Here is a 19,451-nt window from a genome sequence, read left to right on the forward strand (position 1 = left end):
ATAGAACACTAAAAAGATATGACGCATAATTTCTAGAACAAATTAGATTTGAACCTTTTAACCTTTTTAGCGTTTTTTATGCTGCACAGCATACCACCCTGGCATGGATCCTTTCTTCTTTGGCTATGTCCTCACTGAGCTTTGCCTTGTCTCAGGTGCTCTTCTGACATCCGAGAGATGCACCCAATATCTTAACTCCTTCACACCAACGGCGAGGGGAGTACAGAACACCACATTATAAGGACCTTGGAACTTGGGATTGTTCCATCGACACACAATGTTTTTACGTAGATCAGCTCCCCAGGTAATAATGGCCCAGTTGTGGCAGATCTGTTTGCAGTTGCTGTCCCTTCTGGTGTGTCCTGTCCTTCATCCTGGGTGGCACAATCTGAGAGATATATTTGATAGCACGTGTTAGTGCTGTTAAATATTCCCTAAATTCCTCTCCTAGTACTGTCGCTGCTTGATGTGCTTCTGATGCTTTCCTCACAGGGGATATGGGGGTTGGCATGCGCCTGCCTGTGACTATTTCATGTGGTGTCAAATGGTGGTCCTTACTAGACTGTCTGTGTAAATTGAAGAGGGCCAAGGGCAAACAGTGCACCCAGTTTTTCTTCAACGTGGAACACAATTCTGACAGTTTACTCTTCAAAAGCCCATTGATCCTCTCCACAACACCATTATCCGGAGCGTGGTAAATTGAGCACATTCAATGTTTTATGCCCAATAGCGCTGCGACAAGCTGAAATAGCGCATTAAAGAAATGTGCCATTATCTGATATCAACATTTCGCATATGCCCCATCATGGAAACACCACTGACCAGGAACCGTGCTGCACACCTTGCATCTGGGTGTGCATATGGTCCTGCCTTAACCCACCTTCAAAAGGGGCAAGCCACCACAATAAGGTACCTATATCCATTGCACCTTTCCCCTATATCTGCATAATCTATTTTCCGTTTCACGGAACGGCCCTATAATGCAGGGTAATGTACCTCTTAATGTCTAATGTCATCCATGTGCTGAAACTTTGGCATGTCAGACAAAGTATTGCTTTTTTTTTTTTTAAATGCTCTCCTCGAGGTTTGGCACAAACCAGTCCCACTGAATATCTGCCACAATATGTTGTTTGGAGCTGTGGGAGGGGAAATGGAGTTGCTCAAATGCCACAGAGAGGAATTATTGGGGCATCACCAGCTTCCCAGAACTCTCCTGCCTCCACAATAGATCAATGGGAGACTGTTTGCATCTCCTCCACAACCATAGCTCCTTTTCCTCCTCAGGCGCTTTCCCTTGCAACTCTACAATCTTTGATATGGGCAATGCTGTGTATGAAACTGTGTTCTCACTTTCTACAAGGGTGATCACTATACACCCTGTTAATGTATCTGGGGGACAGGCTGCCAACTTGGCCGCCTGGTCTGCAGCCGCGTTGCCCTTAGAGATTTCATCTGTGGCATTAGAATGGGCAGTGCATTTTACCACTGCCACAGGGGAGGGCCATGATAAGGCTTCAATCAGTTCAGTTCAGGCTTCAATCAGTTCTTCCAACAGCCTTGCATGCTGAAATGGAGAGCCATCTGCCCTGCGAAACCCTAATCTTCCACCGACACAGACCACATGCACTGTTGTTCTGACATATGCAGAGTCTCTCAATTCTTAATGAGAGCGACCAGTTCCGCTGCCTGAGGGGAATAATGCATAGGTAATTTTTTCATGATCAGAACTTCATGCCCCTCGTCCCCTTACCGTGCACCAATGCTGCCCCTGTATGCCTCTGTCCCATCTCCTGGTCAATTGTTGATGACCCATCAACATATAGTGTCTCTCCTTCTGTGAATGCACTGTATCTAGCTATAGATTTACCCTCCTCTTCACCCTCGTATGTAGCACAGTCAAACATTTTCAGGTAATCATCAGTGGATGCCTGTCATAAATGTGTCCAGATTCACCATCCTACACCTTACTATATGAATATGAGGTTTGGATATTATAATCTCGTATTCAGAGGATCTCTCAGCTGTCAAGGTCGATTCAGATCTTTCCAAAATGGTGAGTAGTGAATGGTCCACAAACAAGGTAAGAGAGCACCCCATGACAATCATAACTTTTCTCTATTGCAAATGCAGCTGCTGCGAGTGCCTGGTCGCGCACAAACTGTCCTTGCATGACTGAATCGAGCGTGCCACTATAATAAGCCAATGGCTTGTGGCCCATTGCACTCTTTTGGGTCAATACTACTGTCATGAGCTGTCCATCAGAGTGGGAAAATAAATAAAGCTCCTGTGTATAATCTGGAGTTGCTGAAACAGGGGCCGTGCAAATAGCTTCTTTTAAGTCTTCAAATTGTCAAGTCATTTCTTCAGTCTATTTCAATTTACCATTTTATGTCTTCTGACCTTCTCAGAGACTTTGTAACATCGGCCATGTGTAGGCTGCATAGTCTAGGATCCATGCCCTACAATAATTACATAAGCCCAAAAACTGATGCATTTCCTTGACAGTATTGGGGCTAGGGGTGGCGCGTATGGTCGCTGCCCTATCTGGTAATATATTTTTCCCCCCATTTCAGAAATAAATTGTGCCAAGTATAGTATCTCCTGCTGGCAGTATTGTAGCTTCCTTTTAACTGCCTTGTACCCTTTGTGAGCCAGGAATTGCAATAATGCAACAGAATCCCTCCTGCACTCTTGTTCATTTTCACTACATACCAGCAGATCATCCAGATACTGGATGATTGTGCTAAGCACCTGAATATTTCCCAAGTCAGCATGCAGTACTCTATTGAAAGTACTTGGACTTTCACAGTACCCTTGAGGCAATCTTGTGTGCTCGAAGCACCGTTGACCATGCATAAACGCAGTGAGGTACCATGAATCGGGATGAAGTGGGATTGAGAAGAAAGCATTCTACAGATCCGCCACTTTGAAGTATGTTGCTGTCTTGGGAATGCTACATAGGATTGCCACCGGATTTGGGACTACCGGAAACTCCTTCTGCACCACTTCATTAAGAGGACATAGATCCTGGATCATCCTCCAACTACCCCCTGTTCCTTTCTTGACTGGCTATAAGGCCGTATTACACAGGGATGTGGATCGCACAATGATCCTTTGCTCTAATAGAGCCTGAATAGTGCGTTTTTATCCCTTCCTCTCTTTCCCTTGACAAAGGGTACTGCCGTAACCCAACATCATGCGATTAACAGTCCATAATATTGCGGGTACATATTGCATAAAAAATAAAGATGGAGTCACCAATGAAATCAGGGGCATTGTACCTTCCGATACTGCAGCATGATTTCACAGGGGATGCAGATTTCCAAAATCTCCCCATTTTGCTCACTGTCCTCAAATAACTCCTCATCAGTCATTTCCTTCAATTGTTCTGTCGGGTCTACACATAGCACGGTGTGCCACTCGCACCCATCCTGGTCTGTTCCAATCAGGACCACCGTTTTGTCTGACACCACTAGTCCTTGGAAATCTAATGACAATATTGTCCCAGCCACCATCTCGGGTGGCACCATGGGTCAGAAAATCAAATCTGGGCACTCATCAATATTTTGTCGCAATTTGAGGCATTGTTTTTGCTAGTACCTTGATACAATAGATGGTGCCCCAAATAAGATTTTGAGGTGGGAGTATTTTACTCCCCATTTTTAAACTTTGAGAGTAAATGTGATTTCAATAGAGTAAAAATGACTTTTCTCCTTTGCAAGAGTAAAATATGTGCGATGTCCTGCCGACGTGCGCAAAAACTTGCAGCAACTTTCTGCATTTTTCTCTAAGGTCTGGCCATTTGATCTCTCCTGTATATATAAGTAAATTAAACATTAATTTGATGGTGTGTTCTGAGGTTCGATAGCAGAATTGTCTTTTGATGTTTAATGAAAGTCCTCATTTCCTGGAGCTAATGGTATGCCAATGTTATGATACAAAAGTGCAGAGCGGCAAGGACTCAATGCTAAATTCTATATCTAATCTCATGGTTAAATAGTTATTTATATAGCGCTTTTGGCAAAGCGCTGTACATAGAACGTATTTATCACAATTGTCACCAAACCTCGAGTTGGCCTTGCCGGGATGCGAGCCTGCGACCTACAGATCATGCACAGAACGTAGCAACAAGCTCTCAACAGGCTGAAAATTCTTATCGACTAACATCCTTCAAAGGTCGGTAAAGTGAGTATCGACTGAGGTATAATAATAATCAGTGCCTAGATGTTGGACGAACCATGTATGAAGTGCTACATAAAGTTAAATACATATCTGGATTATCACATGGACATATTTTGCTGAGTTTCTATTTCAATTACAAATGTAACTTTCATTTGTTTATTTTTGAACAGCGTTTGCACTTCCTGGAGAGTCAGGTTTTGGATGTTTTAATTGTAGTCTTGAAAATTTGAGATGCTGGAACACATGTGATAGGTGCAATGACAGTCAATCAGCTTGGAGCAAAGACTCACCTGCCAATGACCATTTATAGTACTTTACTCCATTGACTGCAAGATTGAATGGATGTAAACAAGACCGTGCATACTCATAATTTTACACACTGTTGGGGGGCGCTCGAGTGCCCGAACGAAGATGGCCGCAGGTTTCTGAAGTTCCGTGTGAGCCCGCCATCACGTTATGCATAACATCACCTATAGCCCCTGGAGGGCTGCTGAAAAGGCAATCCTGAAATGAGGACGCTTCCCGACGCTAACCCTGAAAGTTCTGGCCAAATTGAACTCAGCTAAGAGGTCTTCTGACGTCAAGTGAGCTAGGACCGCAGAACACCCCTCCCGCCCGGGCATACCGGCACACAACCTGTACAACAAGGAGGTGTGGCGGGGCTGTGACAGGCGCCCCCCCCCATCGCCGGTCCACCTCGGCACTCCACCCAACAGAGGTCTCATGGGTCAGAACCTGGGACACTGCGTTTGCAGGCAACAGGCGGGAGGAGAAATGGACTTGGGGGTACTGTGACTGGCGGTGTTCCGGACGGCGGCCGTCTTGGGCTCAACCTAGATCCGCCCTGACGAGAAGTAGCAGCCCCTCCGGGGAAAAGATTCAGCAACAGGGTGCCTTGAAGCCGCCCGGAGAGTGGAACGGCACGGAGACCTCCTCCGCCAACCCAGCAGCCCCAGAGGCTGTCAACCGGCACCGGAGCCCAGAGGCCATACAGGCACGCCACCGACAACCGCCGCCGATCAACAGGGGAGGCAAATGAGAGCTGCAGGCTCAGACCCAGCGTCAAACCTGGCCTGCGATCTGGGCAGGGGAAGTGGGCCCCACAGGCCACCCGGACCGGAGCACGCTGCACAGAAAACGCCACAGAGGCCCCCTGGCGGTCCCCAACCCTGCAGGTGAGGAGCAGCATAGAACCCGCATCGGATCCACCCCAGCGGATGCCAGAGTTGAGGAGGGGATGCGAGGGAGAGAGCAGCCCTAGGAGGGGGAGACCGGCCTGGCTCTAACCCCCAGGCGCTTGACCTATGAACCAAAGGGATAGCTCCCCTCCACCCTCGCCCCTCCCCACGCCAGCGAGTGAACGGCAACAGGACCCGGGGGAAGGCCCCTCCAACCCGGACCGGGGTGCACCCCGAGCACAGCACAGATAGCCACTCCTGCCCAGGACCAGCGGGGCCAAGTGGCGCAAGCCAGCAACAGCCACTCGGCTCCCAGAGCAGCTGAACTACAGGCGGCGGAAGGACAGTGGGCCCAACATAACTGTCATAGAGGAGCCCACTGCCGGTGGTGAAAGGGCACGTAGATAAAGCAGCACCGCAGGGTCGGTGCCTCCGGTGGCCCGGCGGGATCTCCTTTACACCAGCGGATACCAGAGGGCTCTCCACGGCCAAAGCACCAATAAAGACAGCCCCCACTCTGACTGGGTCGCGTGGAGCACCAACACTCGGGATACCACCTCACAACACCACCACAGCATCAACCCCTGCGCCCAGGTGGTAAACCACCCACCGACCAGACCAACCAGCACGAAGTCCGACCCGGCTCCATTGGTCGTAGCCGAGGTGCACCGACCTCAACACCTCCCTGTTGGAGACAATAGCATCGGGAACCCCGCTCGCAACCCGTGCCCACCCCACAGTGCCAGCGCACTGATCCTGGAACTCTGAGAAAGCAGGGGCCCCAGGCACAACAGGGACATCAACAGCAGGCAGAGACCTCATGACAACCGCCAGACACTGCACATATTCGCCCTGCCTGTATGATCAGAGGTCCCGTGGCCTACGACCAAACAACTGTATGGGACGCCTGGGGGGCTATGCTAGAAGAGACCACAGAGAACAACTCGAAACAGTCAGGAGACGACACTGCGGACCCCATACCCATGGATATTCCGGCGCAGCTCCAGGCCATCCTGGCAGAGATGAAACTCATATGGCAACGCACTGAGGAAACCAATAAACAGTCCAGGATGTCCAAGCGAGACTCAACGTCCAGGCAGAGAGGACTGACAACTAGCAATGCATCAGCTCGCTGGAAGACAATCAAAGCTCGACCGCGACCGAACTGGACAGCGTCATCAGGGAGGTTCAGCGCTTAGGGGCCAAGATGGAGGACCAGGAAGATAAGCCCAGGTGCAACAACCTTCGCATGATCGGCCTCCCCGAGAATGCCGAAGGACCAGACCTGGAGACTTATGTATAATTTTCTACAGGATGTCCTCCACATCGAAAACCCATGGGAGCTAACAATAGAGAGGATCCACAGAGCACCGGTCCCAAAGCCAGCGACCGGAGAACGCCTGCGACCAATCACGCTCAGGCTGTTAAACTTCTAGCACAAACGAAGGATCTTGAAGGCATACAGGGAGGTTGGACAGGTCAACATTGGTGGGGTGCCCGTCAGGCTGTTTAATAACTACTCCGCAGAGGTCTCAAGCCAGCAGAAGGGGTTTAATCCCATCTTTGAGGCACTGCGGGGGCAAGAAATCAGACACTACCTGAAATTTCCAGCAGTCTGGTGCAACCAAATAGACTGCCAGTGGCACTCGTACGACGACCCGGAGGACGTCTGGCGATTCCTGGTGCGCCAAAACCTTGTCACGACAGACTTCCCAGGGGAGAAAGATCAGGCGCCATCGCCACCACAAGCAACATCTACAGCGGAATTCCGCTTGCCACGCAACAAACACAGGAGGCAAAAACATGAGAGGTCTGAAGGGGCCCGGCCGGGGTCGAGGGGAACTCTCAAGCAGAGCCCCACCATAGTCCACTATACTGAATGCCGGCCATCTGACAGAGCAACGTGCTCTTGATGCGGCTCATGCCCTGATGAGGGAGGGAAGCGCCAGGGGCGCAACAAAGACCTTGACCTATGTCTCAGAACTTTCACCATCAGCAGCTACTTCCGGGGGAGGGCGATGCAGACGCTAAATAACTTCAATGGCACCAGGCCCACGCGGCCGGATGGAACCCCCCGGCATCTGACCCCCCCCCACAACCTTGGTTAGGAGGACTCTCTCCAGCACCATACCAACGCACATAAGACATGGAATGGGCCATGAATGCCGCCTGCTAATACACTGGCTGTCACCAAAGTTGCCTCCATCTGGCGCAGGCACACTACCCGGCCCCCACAACTCCAGGCCCCAGGTGGGGAAAACCTCATCATGCATGGGAAGGAGGGCGGCCTTGCAGGCCAATGCTCCGACACACCATGCATGGGCTTTACTGCCCGGTATTGGGGGTGGAAGACCCACTCCCAATGTTACTAGGGAAATGTTAATTCCTGCAGTTAAAGTTATAGTTTATGACTTAACTACTACATCGGAGGCGAGAGCCAAGTATGGCTACTGGGAACACAGAGGGTGCAGCGCCTCCACAACACAGATATGGGTAGGGGTACAACACATGTCTCATCTGAGGGATGTATAGGGGAGAGGCCACCCATACTAAACCAATGGCTAAGGTCACCCTAATAATCCTAAATGTTCAAGGGATGGGCCACCCCATAAAACGCAGGCGGGTGCAGAACGATCTGAGGGACCTCCAGGGTATTTCTCCAAGAAACTCACCTTAACGAAGTGGAATCTAAGAGGGGCTGGGTTGGGGGCAGCCGTTCACACACACCCTGCAGAGGTAAGCGAGGAGCGTCCATACTGTTTCACAGACGGATACCCTTCATAATACAACGCACTGAGGCGGATAAACTGGGACGGTACCTTGTGGTACAGGGCCTATTACACCAACATCCACTACACTCATTAACATTTACGCTCCAACGACCGACACCCCAGCCTTCTTCACCAATACCTTTGCCACCTGTGCCCCGCTTCGAGACGGCTTACACTGGGTGGTGGTGACCTCAATGTTGCATTGGATCCGACGCTAGGTAGGCAAACTACGACCCCTATGGGCCTGAGCAGACCAAAAAAGCTAGTCACGCTCACAGCCCTACTCACAGATCTCGGACTGAAAGACCTCTGGAGAAGCAAGCACGGAACACTCCAGGACTACACCTTCTACTTCTGCAGACACCAAAGCTACTCCCGTTTAGACTACTGGCTAGCCCCTAGCACAGTGCTCCACACGCTCGAGGAATGCTCTATACTCCCAGTCCCCATTTCGGACCATGCACCCGTTAGGACCCGATTGACTCTACCGGACACAACCCGAAGCCCCCCGACCTGGCGCCTTAACACGAGAGCCCTGGCATACCCCGATTTTGTAGAGCACATAAAGAGAGACATGGCTGTATTTTGGGACACAGATCTCAACCCCTCCTTTACTATCTGAGCATGCTGCGAGGCCTTTAAGGCTTAGCTAAGAGGTCAATGTATCTCTAGATAGGCACATAGAAATAGGCAATGGCGCGACAGAGCACCAACTAACTACCAATCTGGAAGCCCTAGAAAAACAGCACAAGAATGCACCAGATAAGCAGACACTTACACAACTGTGCAAGACCAGAACTGAAATAAAAAACATCACCACCAATAGAAACCAAAAATCCTCTTCAAGCTGGTCCCAGAAATACTAGTTGGAAAACGACAGGCCCCTGCGCCTGATGGCACTCGCCCCAAAGCATCGCCAGGAAGCTGCGGCCATTACCGCCGTCCGGGACAGGGAGGGGAATCAGATTTCAGGGGACATAGATATCAATCTCAGATTTGCTGAATGTTATGTGAACCTATACGCAAAGCCAGAAACAATCCCCCCCACAGGCGATGCATGGATTCCGAAGATCGATTTGGCTGCCCAAAATCACACCCGCTCAATATGAGGCTCTGGACACCCCATTAACAGTAGCCGACGTCACACGGGCGATTCACATTATGAACCCAGGCAAGGCAAGGCCTCGGGTCCCGACGGAATACCGATAGGTGTATACAAACTTGCCGCTGATGACATGGCCCCGAAATTGCACGCAGTACTTGCGGAGGCAATCGACACCGGCCAACTACCAAAGTCAATGCTTTGCGCCAACATAGTGGTGTTTCACAAAAAGGGGAGGCTGGTGGACGAATGTGGGTCGTACAGGCCCATATCCCTTATTAATTCCGACATTAAGATCCTAGCAAAATGCCTGGCGCAAAAACTAGAAGCGGTCATGCCCCATCTGATACAGGACGACCAGACGGGCTTCATCCGTAAACTGCACTCGGGGGACAACGTCCATCGGCTTCTACATGTCATAGCGGAAGAGGCCAATCAAGAGGACTCCATTTTAACAGTAGATGCCAAAAAGGCTTTTGACAAGGTCCAGTGGGACTTCATGTTTTTGGCCCTAGCTGAATACGGGCTTCCACCACCGCTGATTAAGCTAATCCGCCTACTATATACAGGCCCTGGGGCGACGGTGACAACCAACGGCATTACCTCAGCTCCCTTCGGTTTACACTCTGGCACGCACGAGGGGTGCCCACCATCGTCACTCCTCTATGCCTTGTCCAATTGAATCTGTGGCAGCGATACTAAAGTCCAACCCGAAATGGCGGGTGTTGTGGAGGGGGTCGAGCACTGGGTCTCCCTATATGCCAACAACCTTCTATACATCGGCGATACCTCCACCTCTCTCCCCGGAGTGCGCTACGCTACCTCTTACAACATTATGGCCCCATGGCGGGATACCGGGTAAACTGGACCAAGTTAGAGATACTACCACTGAGACCCGACACCCCCTTGGATCCGGGCGGGGTGGCACTGTTCCGGCTGTAAACAGGTCACATCAAGTATTTGGGGGTCAATGTCAGCGCTCACAGAGGACCTCCGGGACCTCAACTACTCCCACAGAGTAGATCGGATCTGAGTGGACCTCGAGGTATGGACACCCTACCACTGTCGCTGACTGGCAGGATCAATGCCATTAAAATGAACTTGATGCCCAAACTTATATACCTTGCTATGATGCTATCTTGTGCACCGAGCCCAAAGATGTACAAAATGATAGAGTCAGCGTTCGAGGTTCATCTGGAGAAAAAAAAGCGTGCCTACACTCAAAGGCCCTCACGGCGCCCAAGTCGGACGGTGGCCTGGCGCTACCATCATGGCACAGCTACTATCAGGCCGCACAAATATGCTGGTCGAAACGCTGGTTTGACCCAGAGGACAGCTCCTGCTGGAGAGTGATGGAACTGACACTGATCCCCCAACAAAGCTACCACGGCACATTAAGACGCATGCCGTAGTGGGCCAGACAATAAGTCAATGACATGGGCTCCGCACTCAACAAGGAGCGGATATTAAAAAGACGCCCACCTGGATGGCGGTCGGAACCCTCCCGTCACTCGAACATATAAATAAACTCCATCCGCAACAAGCCACCAAGTGGGCGCAGGCCAGAATCAACGACCTATGCGACGGTCCAAATATACATTCTCAGGAGGGCAGACACCACTAGATCTACATGCAGGTTAGTGGCTACAATATGGCACAATATGTGCCGTAATATCAAGACACACCTTGGCAACCTCCAGACAAGTCCCCCCAACACATGCGAGCTAGAGCAACGCACCCACGCCCAAGTACATTTTCCTCCATGGCCATCCCTAATAATGTGGGAAGGAATTCCACCTTAGCAGAAGCGTGGTCAAACAAACTTGGCACCCAAATAGAGACAGGGGACATTTATCAATATTTTGCGGCCATCCCCGGGACATCATTGAATATAAAAAAAAATAGGGAAATCCAGTTTAAAATGATTCAATGCCTGTATTACACCCTGTCCAAAATGCACAAAATGGGGATTTCACTCTCTCCTGGCGAGAATGCAGAGCATTAGGCTCCATGGGTCATATCATGTGGTCATGTCCGAGGATCGAACAATTTTGGTGCAGGGTCCACGCATTACTGAGTTCATACTTCCCAGCGGCAGAGATAGCACTGGCACCGGAAGACATGCTATGTGGGGCCAGCTTTAAAGAATGGCATACGGAAACCTGGGCATGCAAAGTCATGCGCACAATAATGTTTGCTGCTCGCAAACTCCTGGTAGTGAAATTGAAATCCACGGAGGCTCCCTCCAAAACACAGTTGCTTGCATTTATCGACAAGACATGCTCCATGGAAGAAAGCGTGCTCTAACAGCTGAATCCAACCAAAGCGGCGCTAGCTCAGAAATACTGGAATACACTCCGTCCTCCCTCACTGGGAGCGTTCCAAACCGGGGTGGGTGACACCACTAGGACAGCAGCCATTTAACCCAAGGACTCATAACCCTTGCCCCTGGCCCTCACTGGCAAGTCAGCCTTCCAGTTGGCGCCAGGCTCATAACCATCATGAAGACCAACATTAGAATGGGACTATTTACTTGAGACTATTTAACTTGGGGGGTTCAGCCAACATGGAGTCACACACATAGCTCAGTTACAAGGAACTGAGCTATGCGGTCTAGTCTTTTGGGTGTGGCAGGCCTGGGACTACTGTACCTGGACTACTTTGGGTGTGGCAGGCCTGGGACTATTTTACCTGGACTACTTTACCTGAGACTATTTAAACCGCACCCAAACAGCAGAACATGCTTTGCATTATTCTGCTGTGGGCAGCGTAACGCTCACTGTGTCCAGTTCTTTGATGCCAGCTTACCTGAAACCAAGGATCTGCAGAGAGAGCATGCATCCTGGAATACCAAAACCTGGAAAGAGGAGAAAGAAAGACAGCATTAGTAAGCGTTTACTCAAGTTTCCTCCCGAATGAAGAAAGCTACACAATTCTTACCTGGGTAGTCATCTCCTGGTCAGTATCATTACTGGAACATTACGGTGCTCGGCAAGGAACATCGCAACCTGCAAGGAGAGAAAAGACACAGGTTAGCAATCTAAAAGGCGAAACAGCGCTGCGCATAGCGCAATACTCACCGGACAGCATTGTGCACCCTGAGCTTTCGCCTACCGGCCCATGCTCATCTTCAAACTGCATGACAACACCAAAATACCTTTCAATACCTAAATGGAAAGAAGCAAGACATTGTTATTTGAACTAAGAGGAACATAAGAACTGCATAGAAAGACTGTAAAGCAGCAAACCTACGGAGTCGCAGCATGCCTGGATTCCCACAGGGGGGCTTGCACCAGTGAAGTAACTTGGTCGCTGCTTGCCCCCCACATCTACGCGCCCCTGCCACGAGGAGCAGGGCGGAGAATCCACCTTTTACAATATTAAGACCCATCTTTAACCAGAGGCCTTACCAAGGGACCGGGAGAGGATTTGAGAGTGCAAATTATCCAACCAGGGCTGGGGGGCGTCCCCGTGGATACCAGGTGAGTGTAACAAACTCAGAACATTGTACGCCCAGTCCCATCTCCGGCCGCCTACGGGCACGACTAAACCATACCCGAGCACCAACACAGCATATGTGATACTGGCATACCCATGCACCGACAGCGCCACAGCTGTTCCACATACAACAGTAGTTGAAGTTGAAGGTTATAAGTTATAAAGTATAAGTTCTTGGGAAGGGGGAAAGAGGGTTATGGACTATGTGATATGGCCTTAACAGACATTGACTTTGCACTAAACCACTCTGGCACAGGCCACCTTGGGCAAGGAAGGATTTTTGCAACAACTCCCACCCCCCAGTTATGATTGTTAAAGGCAAGGGGGGAGGTTCCAAGGGATCCAAAAGTATACTGCACTATGTATGATGTAATATGTCGTGCTTAAAGAAAAAAAAGGAAAACCTTTAATAAACAGAAGTAAAAAAATATATATATATTGTATACACTTTTTATAATTAGAATGAACATTAAATTATAAGTGTAAAAATGATCTGCCTCTGCATGATTATGCACACAGCACAAGGACTCTGAAAAATACAATTGTGCAATACTGGTTTGCTTTCACCGGAAAAAAGCATAATTTATTACAAAAAGATAAATTCTCAATTGCAACTTAGTTTTCCATCTTATTACTTATACAATCCTAAAATTCTAGGAAAATAAATACGAAGTGTTACTGTTTGCTCCATGAGCATCAACACAGCAGAAGCTGAATGGAAATAAACCATTCCTTTTATCACAGTGTGCAGTTTCCTTTTTTGAAAGGCTTCTGAGAAATACATCCTGTTTCAGAGGCTTTTATCCATTGCTTGCAATTACATCCATGTAGATAAAAATCAAAAGAAGTGTTCTGGTTTCTGTCAAGTAACTGGACCTTTGCACTGCTCTCTGCTCTAAACTTGTGTGTAAATGTACACCGGAAAATAATAAAGCTCTCGTATTTACAAGATTTTCATGTGTAAAAAGGCCTAGTATACACCTCAACTGGAGGCCTGACAATAGACAAATATGTCCTGGACCACAGGAACCCCACCGACATCTGACTCCCTTGCCATTTCATTGATTATTACCATTGCTCGAGCTACACATCCCTGGAGTGGAACACACTACCCCTTGATCTGTGAATGATAAAGTCACATTAGGTTTACTGAGCAGATCCCTACCCAATAAGTTAATAGGGGAACTCTATGAATATAACAAGGGGGCTTGTACTACCTTCCCTCACCCCTATATATCCAGCTCCTCAGTGTATGGAACGTAGAAATAGCCCCAGAGTCTCCCTGTGTGTCACGTGTTTTACCTGATAATTGAAAGTTCCCGTTCATAATGCATGATTTAGTTGCACCTGAATCTACCATTAACATAAATTGTGTTTACTATTTCCACCTCCACCAAGGGCTCCCCTTCAGTGTGCGCGGTTGTCAATAGGATTGGACATGCAAGTGCTCTCTGTGGGCTGTCCTTAACAGAATATGTATTTGTCCGGGGAATTAAAAAGGGCCACTCCCCACCATTGTAACTCCTTGGAACTGGGATCCTTACATGTTTCGCTTGCCTGTCAGCTCCATAAGAAAACTGATTTTGACCCCCTCGCCCAAATTGCTGTTGTCCGATTCCTTGAGGCCCTTGGAATCCATGCCCTGGAGGTGATGGCCAATAATTAAAGCCCATCCCAGCCTGGTTCCTGCATTCCCTTGCGAAATGCCCTCATCTCCCGAATACCAGCACTGCAATGTTCCCAACTCTCCTCCCTGGGGCCCTATCCCCTCCACTCCCGCAAGCCTCCTTTTCTTGCTCCTCAAAATCCTCCTCTTCCCCTTGGTGCTCCTTCATACTGCCACTCTGGGGTGGTGTACTGGCCCCCCAACCCATTGTCCCCGTCCTCCTTCGCCCCAAAGTGCCGAAATTGTGGCATTCACAATTTGTTGAGTGTCTCCTGTCCTTTTCCCCCTGAGCCAGTGCGTCACTGGTGCTTCGATGACAACCTTATTTAGTTTCTTTCTCACTAGTTTTGCCTCATCCGTTTGCCGCTTCTAGGCTGTCTCCCTTGTCCCGCTCCTTGATTCTCTTACAATGGTGGACTATTATACTTTCCATCTCCGCCCACCCTTTGGCTTCAATTCCCACAATTTTATCTAGTGCCTTCTGGACCTCTTTTGGTAATCCCCCCTTTACGATAAAGTAGAAAAATGGCACCAAATGGTCCCATTGCCCTCCTGTCTCAACTCTCCACATTTCCTGTAACTTAAGAAAAAACCTAACTGGCTCCTCATCATCACCCATTGTGCACTGCATTAAAGAATGTAAGTCGGGTATCTGGGTACATCCTTTGTAGGACATCCCATACCCTCGCCCTTACTTCATTAAAGGCTGCTCCATCATCCTGGGAGGATAGCTCAGCAGCAAAGTGCGTGCCTTGGTAGCAAGACGACACGAAGCAACGCAGGTTCTGATCCCTGTGTCCGCGCTTAGAAACCTCTGGGTGTTTAAGCGCGTTATAAATACGCAACTAAGAAAAACAATTACGCAACTACAAAAAAAAACTATTCTTGTAACAGCGCCTCGATGCCTGCAGGCTGTGTGAGCGCTTTAAAAATGTAACAAAAAAAATAAAATCATGTTCATTATCTGGAAGACTTATCCCAGGCTCCCCAGCCTTTGTTCATATGCCCACAGCTTGGCGATCAGTAAACTCTTAAGGCCTCCTAGTGCTAAGGCTACCCCTGGCTGTTTTTCAAATTCATAGATCCATTTACTGGATCTGGCTATAATCTGGGGGGAGAGCTTTCATCAAATTATTTTTTTTGTTAATTTGAGGTCATGGCACATACTGAGTTATCCCTACTCCTTTGTGTATAAGAGGCATGCATCTGCACGTCTCAATGTAAAGATGATGCCTATGGAGTTTGTCAGACTCCAAAGTCAAAAGAAACAGAGTCCAAATCACAGAAAAATACATGAGAGAGTGGGAAAAAGGTCTCACTCTCTCCAGGTTAGAAAGTCCTAAAGTCCAGCAAAAAGAGCTTGGGGTCTCTAAGGTAGACAGGAATTAGCACAGTTCAGAGAATTCTCCCTAAAACCCCCTCCTAAGAGGCTTTGTAACTTATGGGCACAAGGACCCATAACATCATAGGGATTGGATTTATAAAGCTAGGGTATAATTCTTGTGAACTGGTTTCATTCTACTGTATCAATTTACCTTCTTTAGTTGTCCAAGTTATTGTGTGCATTCCTAAAACCTTAGGGTGACTGTATATATGTTTGATGGAGTATTTTGTGATACTACTACCTGCTTATTTAATTTCTTAGTGTGTGTTTTTGTGCCTATAATAAATATAGTATTGTTGTACTCTGACCCCACTCGCACTCTCCTGGGACTAAGCATGGATCACTCTCCACGTTTACTTTGATTGGGTTTAGCTAACCTCTCAGAGTTCCCCTGTTCACTAGAACTATGGTGGCCTCCTACAATCTGTTCATCAGACCAGATTCTAGAAATCCATCTGACCACCTATGATTTTGTTATGGAGCTTATGTAAGGGAATCCGCTCAGCTAATTAGCCTTCCGAGTTAGAATTTCCCATATCCTTTTTATTACATGGCGAGATGGCAATACATCACAGATACATTTATAGATGCATTGTGTGGGCATTGCCTCCTTTTGAGAACCTATAAAACGTGTCTACTGTACTTTCAAACCAGCTCTTTCCTTCTGGCGAGTTGCCTTGACGTCTTAGGCCATACTACCCCTTGGAGAGTCGCGAAAGGAGAACAGCACCGTTGTGCAAGCAGGATTGACACAGATCTGGATCCTGGAAATAAGGTGCAAGAACAATCTCCAGAACATCAGCACAACATAATTATGAAGTCCTATTTTTATTCTAGAATAAGACGTTCCAATGGGAAGCTTGCTCTCACCTGGTTCATGTTTGGAGCATTTACTCCAGGAAGAGTTGTACCCACAATTTCACTGCATTTCAAATATAGGTAGTGCAAATACTGGAGCAACAGCTAAGGAGCAAAGGGAAAGCATATCTATTAAAACCACAAACAATACATTTTCATGCAGCAACTTCCATTCTCTTGGTCAAAAGAAATGGAATACTTACAACAGTACAACAACAAAGAAAACCCACACACTTCCTATACCCTATGGCCTGGCAGATATATTTAATGGAAAACATATTTTGAAGTCAAAAGCAGGAGAGGCAAACCTCAGGAACTGATGGCCAACTGCAATATCCAGCTGCCATGTTACCCCTTTGCTAGGACAGTTTTTCTGAAGTGCAACTAAGGGCTTATAAAATCATTCAACTGAGACAGTACAATACTCCACTCTTAGTAGAAGGCTGTACCACCTGAGTAAATGTTAGTGTAGCCAGAGCAGCCAGGCTTATTTTAGGAGGGAGAGGGCTGTAGGAAAGTACATAGAACCTGTAGTATACCAAAGATTCAATAGAAACACAACCAGAAATAATATTAAAAAAATAAAGGTTTATTATAAATACAAGATGGCCAAATTAAGTCTGGGGTAAGTACTGGTCAGAGTCAAACGCATTATTAAACACAACACAATGCTTGGAGGCACACAGACCCAAGCATACACCTTCCTCAGAATACCTAACAGTGATTCTACGGAAGCTGGACCTTATCATACACATTTAGTATAGGACACACCTATTCATGGGGAGTAAAACCACAAGTTACTTTTATATTATTTTACAGTAAGTCGAGGGTAGTAGACCCATTCAGTTACGCAGAGATACTCAGCAAAGAATTCACTTTATCAACCAAGGCTGTTACCAGAATACTTTTATGAATTGTTGAACACCGATTCAAGGAACAGTAGAAACCTATAACTATTATTCAGGATAACACACTAGTTGAGTAAAACCTTTTGGTGTAATATACAAATACTGTTGCTTTTCAGGTCAGTGGAACACAGACTAAGATAAGCAAGAACTCTGCACTCTAATTTAGCAGTGCAGCAGGTAGACCAAGGTTTTTAAGAATGGCACGCAGCTATTCTAGACAGGTAAAACCCAATGTTATAATATCCTATTACAGTTGCTTTCCGGGTCAGTGGCACACAGACTAAGGTAAGCAGTAAGTCTTTAACTTAATTTAGGTGGGCAGACAGCTAGCTCAAGGTAAGTAAAACCAAGATACTTTTTAAAGGAGCTACTGTCAACTTAAAAGTTAAGTTTGTTTGTTTATTTGGTAGAGCGCAAAACCAAACCCGAAGGGGTAGCTGGGCGCAGACAATACAAGGATACTTGAGAACTTGGTTACAGGAAAAAATACAGTTATACAGTTCACATTAGTAACAAAGGTGCATGTACAAGAAAATGCAAAACTACAGTTCAAGCTAGTTAACCAGAAATCAATTCATCTAGTTGCAGTCATTTAAGGTTTCTGGAGCGGGTGGTAGTGGGACAGTCGAGCTAAGTGTCATTGGAGCGTATCCAGGTGAGGACTTTCCGCCTGAAGCTAGGGTAAGGTTGGTCCATTCTGAGATCCATAGGGAGTTTGTTCCAAGTTTGCGCAGCTATGACCAGAAAACTGGAGCCGCCCGCTGTACTCTTTTTGTATCTGGGCACCACTAAGGTGTAGGCATTAGTCATTCTAGTGGGACGGTTTGAAGTTCTCTTGTTGACTCTGTTTACCAGGTAAGTGGGAGCTATATTGTTAAGACATTTAGAGGTGAGGGAAAGTGTTTTGAGGGCAATCCTGTCTTTGATATTTAGCCAGTGGATATTTTTCCTAGAGGTGGAGATATGAGCTCTGTTAGGAATATTTAAAGCTACTCTAATAGCGTTATTTTGGAGAGTTTGGAGTTTATCAAGGATATACTTGTTAGATCCTGCATATAGAGCATTACAGTAATCCAGCTTGGATATGAGTGCATTAGCTAGTGTAATGCAGCTAGTCTCAGTTAGAAATGGTTTACATGCTCGGATCAATTTGCAGGTATATGCAGTGGAAGATGCTAGTGAGTTGGTTTGTTTCTTGAAAGTGAGCGCTGAGTCGAGATAGACCCCGAGGGTTTTGACTGCAGGCATCACTTTGATGACATTATTGTCAATGTTGAATGAGGCATAGTTTGGGTCAAGTTTTTTGATGGCCAGCTCTGAGCCGAGGATCAGTAACTCAGTCTTGTCGTCATTCAGGCAGAGGCCGTGAGATGCCATCCATGCCTGGATGAGGAGATATATCTTATTTACTAAGGCCGTGTCTTCCAAGAAGTTGCCTGAAAGGGGGATAAGGATCTGAGTGTCATCTGCATAATTAGTGTAGATGATACCCAGTCTGTCCAACTTGTCAAACAAAGGCTTAGTAAAGATGTTCTACATCGTCGGAGATACACATGATCCTTGAGGGACACCGCATGAAACTTGTGTGGGATCAGCGGCTGCTAGGGGGGAGAAGACTCATTGTCCGGTTTGCAAGGAAGGATTGTACCCAGGTTATGGCATCACTTGAAAAATGAGCGGCGGAACAGAGGTGATTGCATAAGACTGTGTGATCTACCAAGTCGAAGGCCGCAGATAGGTCAAGGAGGAGTAGCATAGCTGGTTTGCCATTGTCCTTCAACTCGTCAATTTGGGTCTTAAGGTCAATCGGCGCTGTTTCAGTACCATGATGGGGACGGAAGCCAGATTGCCGTGAGCCTAGTAGATTGTTAGTTTCTAAGTAGTCCTGAATTTGCAGGTACGCT

General features: G+C 47.6%; 1 protein-coding gene across 1 annotated transcript in view; it reads right to left on the reverse strand.

Moving 5' to 3' along the window:
- NOL11 (nucleolar protein 11) overlaps positions 1-19,451 on the reverse strand; it is a 331,146-nt gene that overhangs the window by 11,342 nt on the left and 300,353 nt on the right. The window contains exon 16 of the mRNA XM_069655029.1: positions 16,652-16,744. Within this exon, the coding sequence (XP_069511130.1) occupies positions 16,652-16,744 (93 nt within the window). The remainder of the gene's footprint in view (positions 1-16,651; positions 16,745-19,451) is intronic.

The sequence above is a fragment of the Ambystoma mexicanum genome, chromosome 3q (genome assembly GCF_040938575.1).
Source record: "Ambystoma mexicanum isolate Mex_15411 chromosome 3q, UKY_AmexF1_1, whole genome shotgun sequence".
NCBI classification, from domain to species: Eukaryota; Metazoa; Chordata; class Amphibia; order Caudata; family Ambystomatidae; genus Ambystoma; species Ambystoma mexicanum.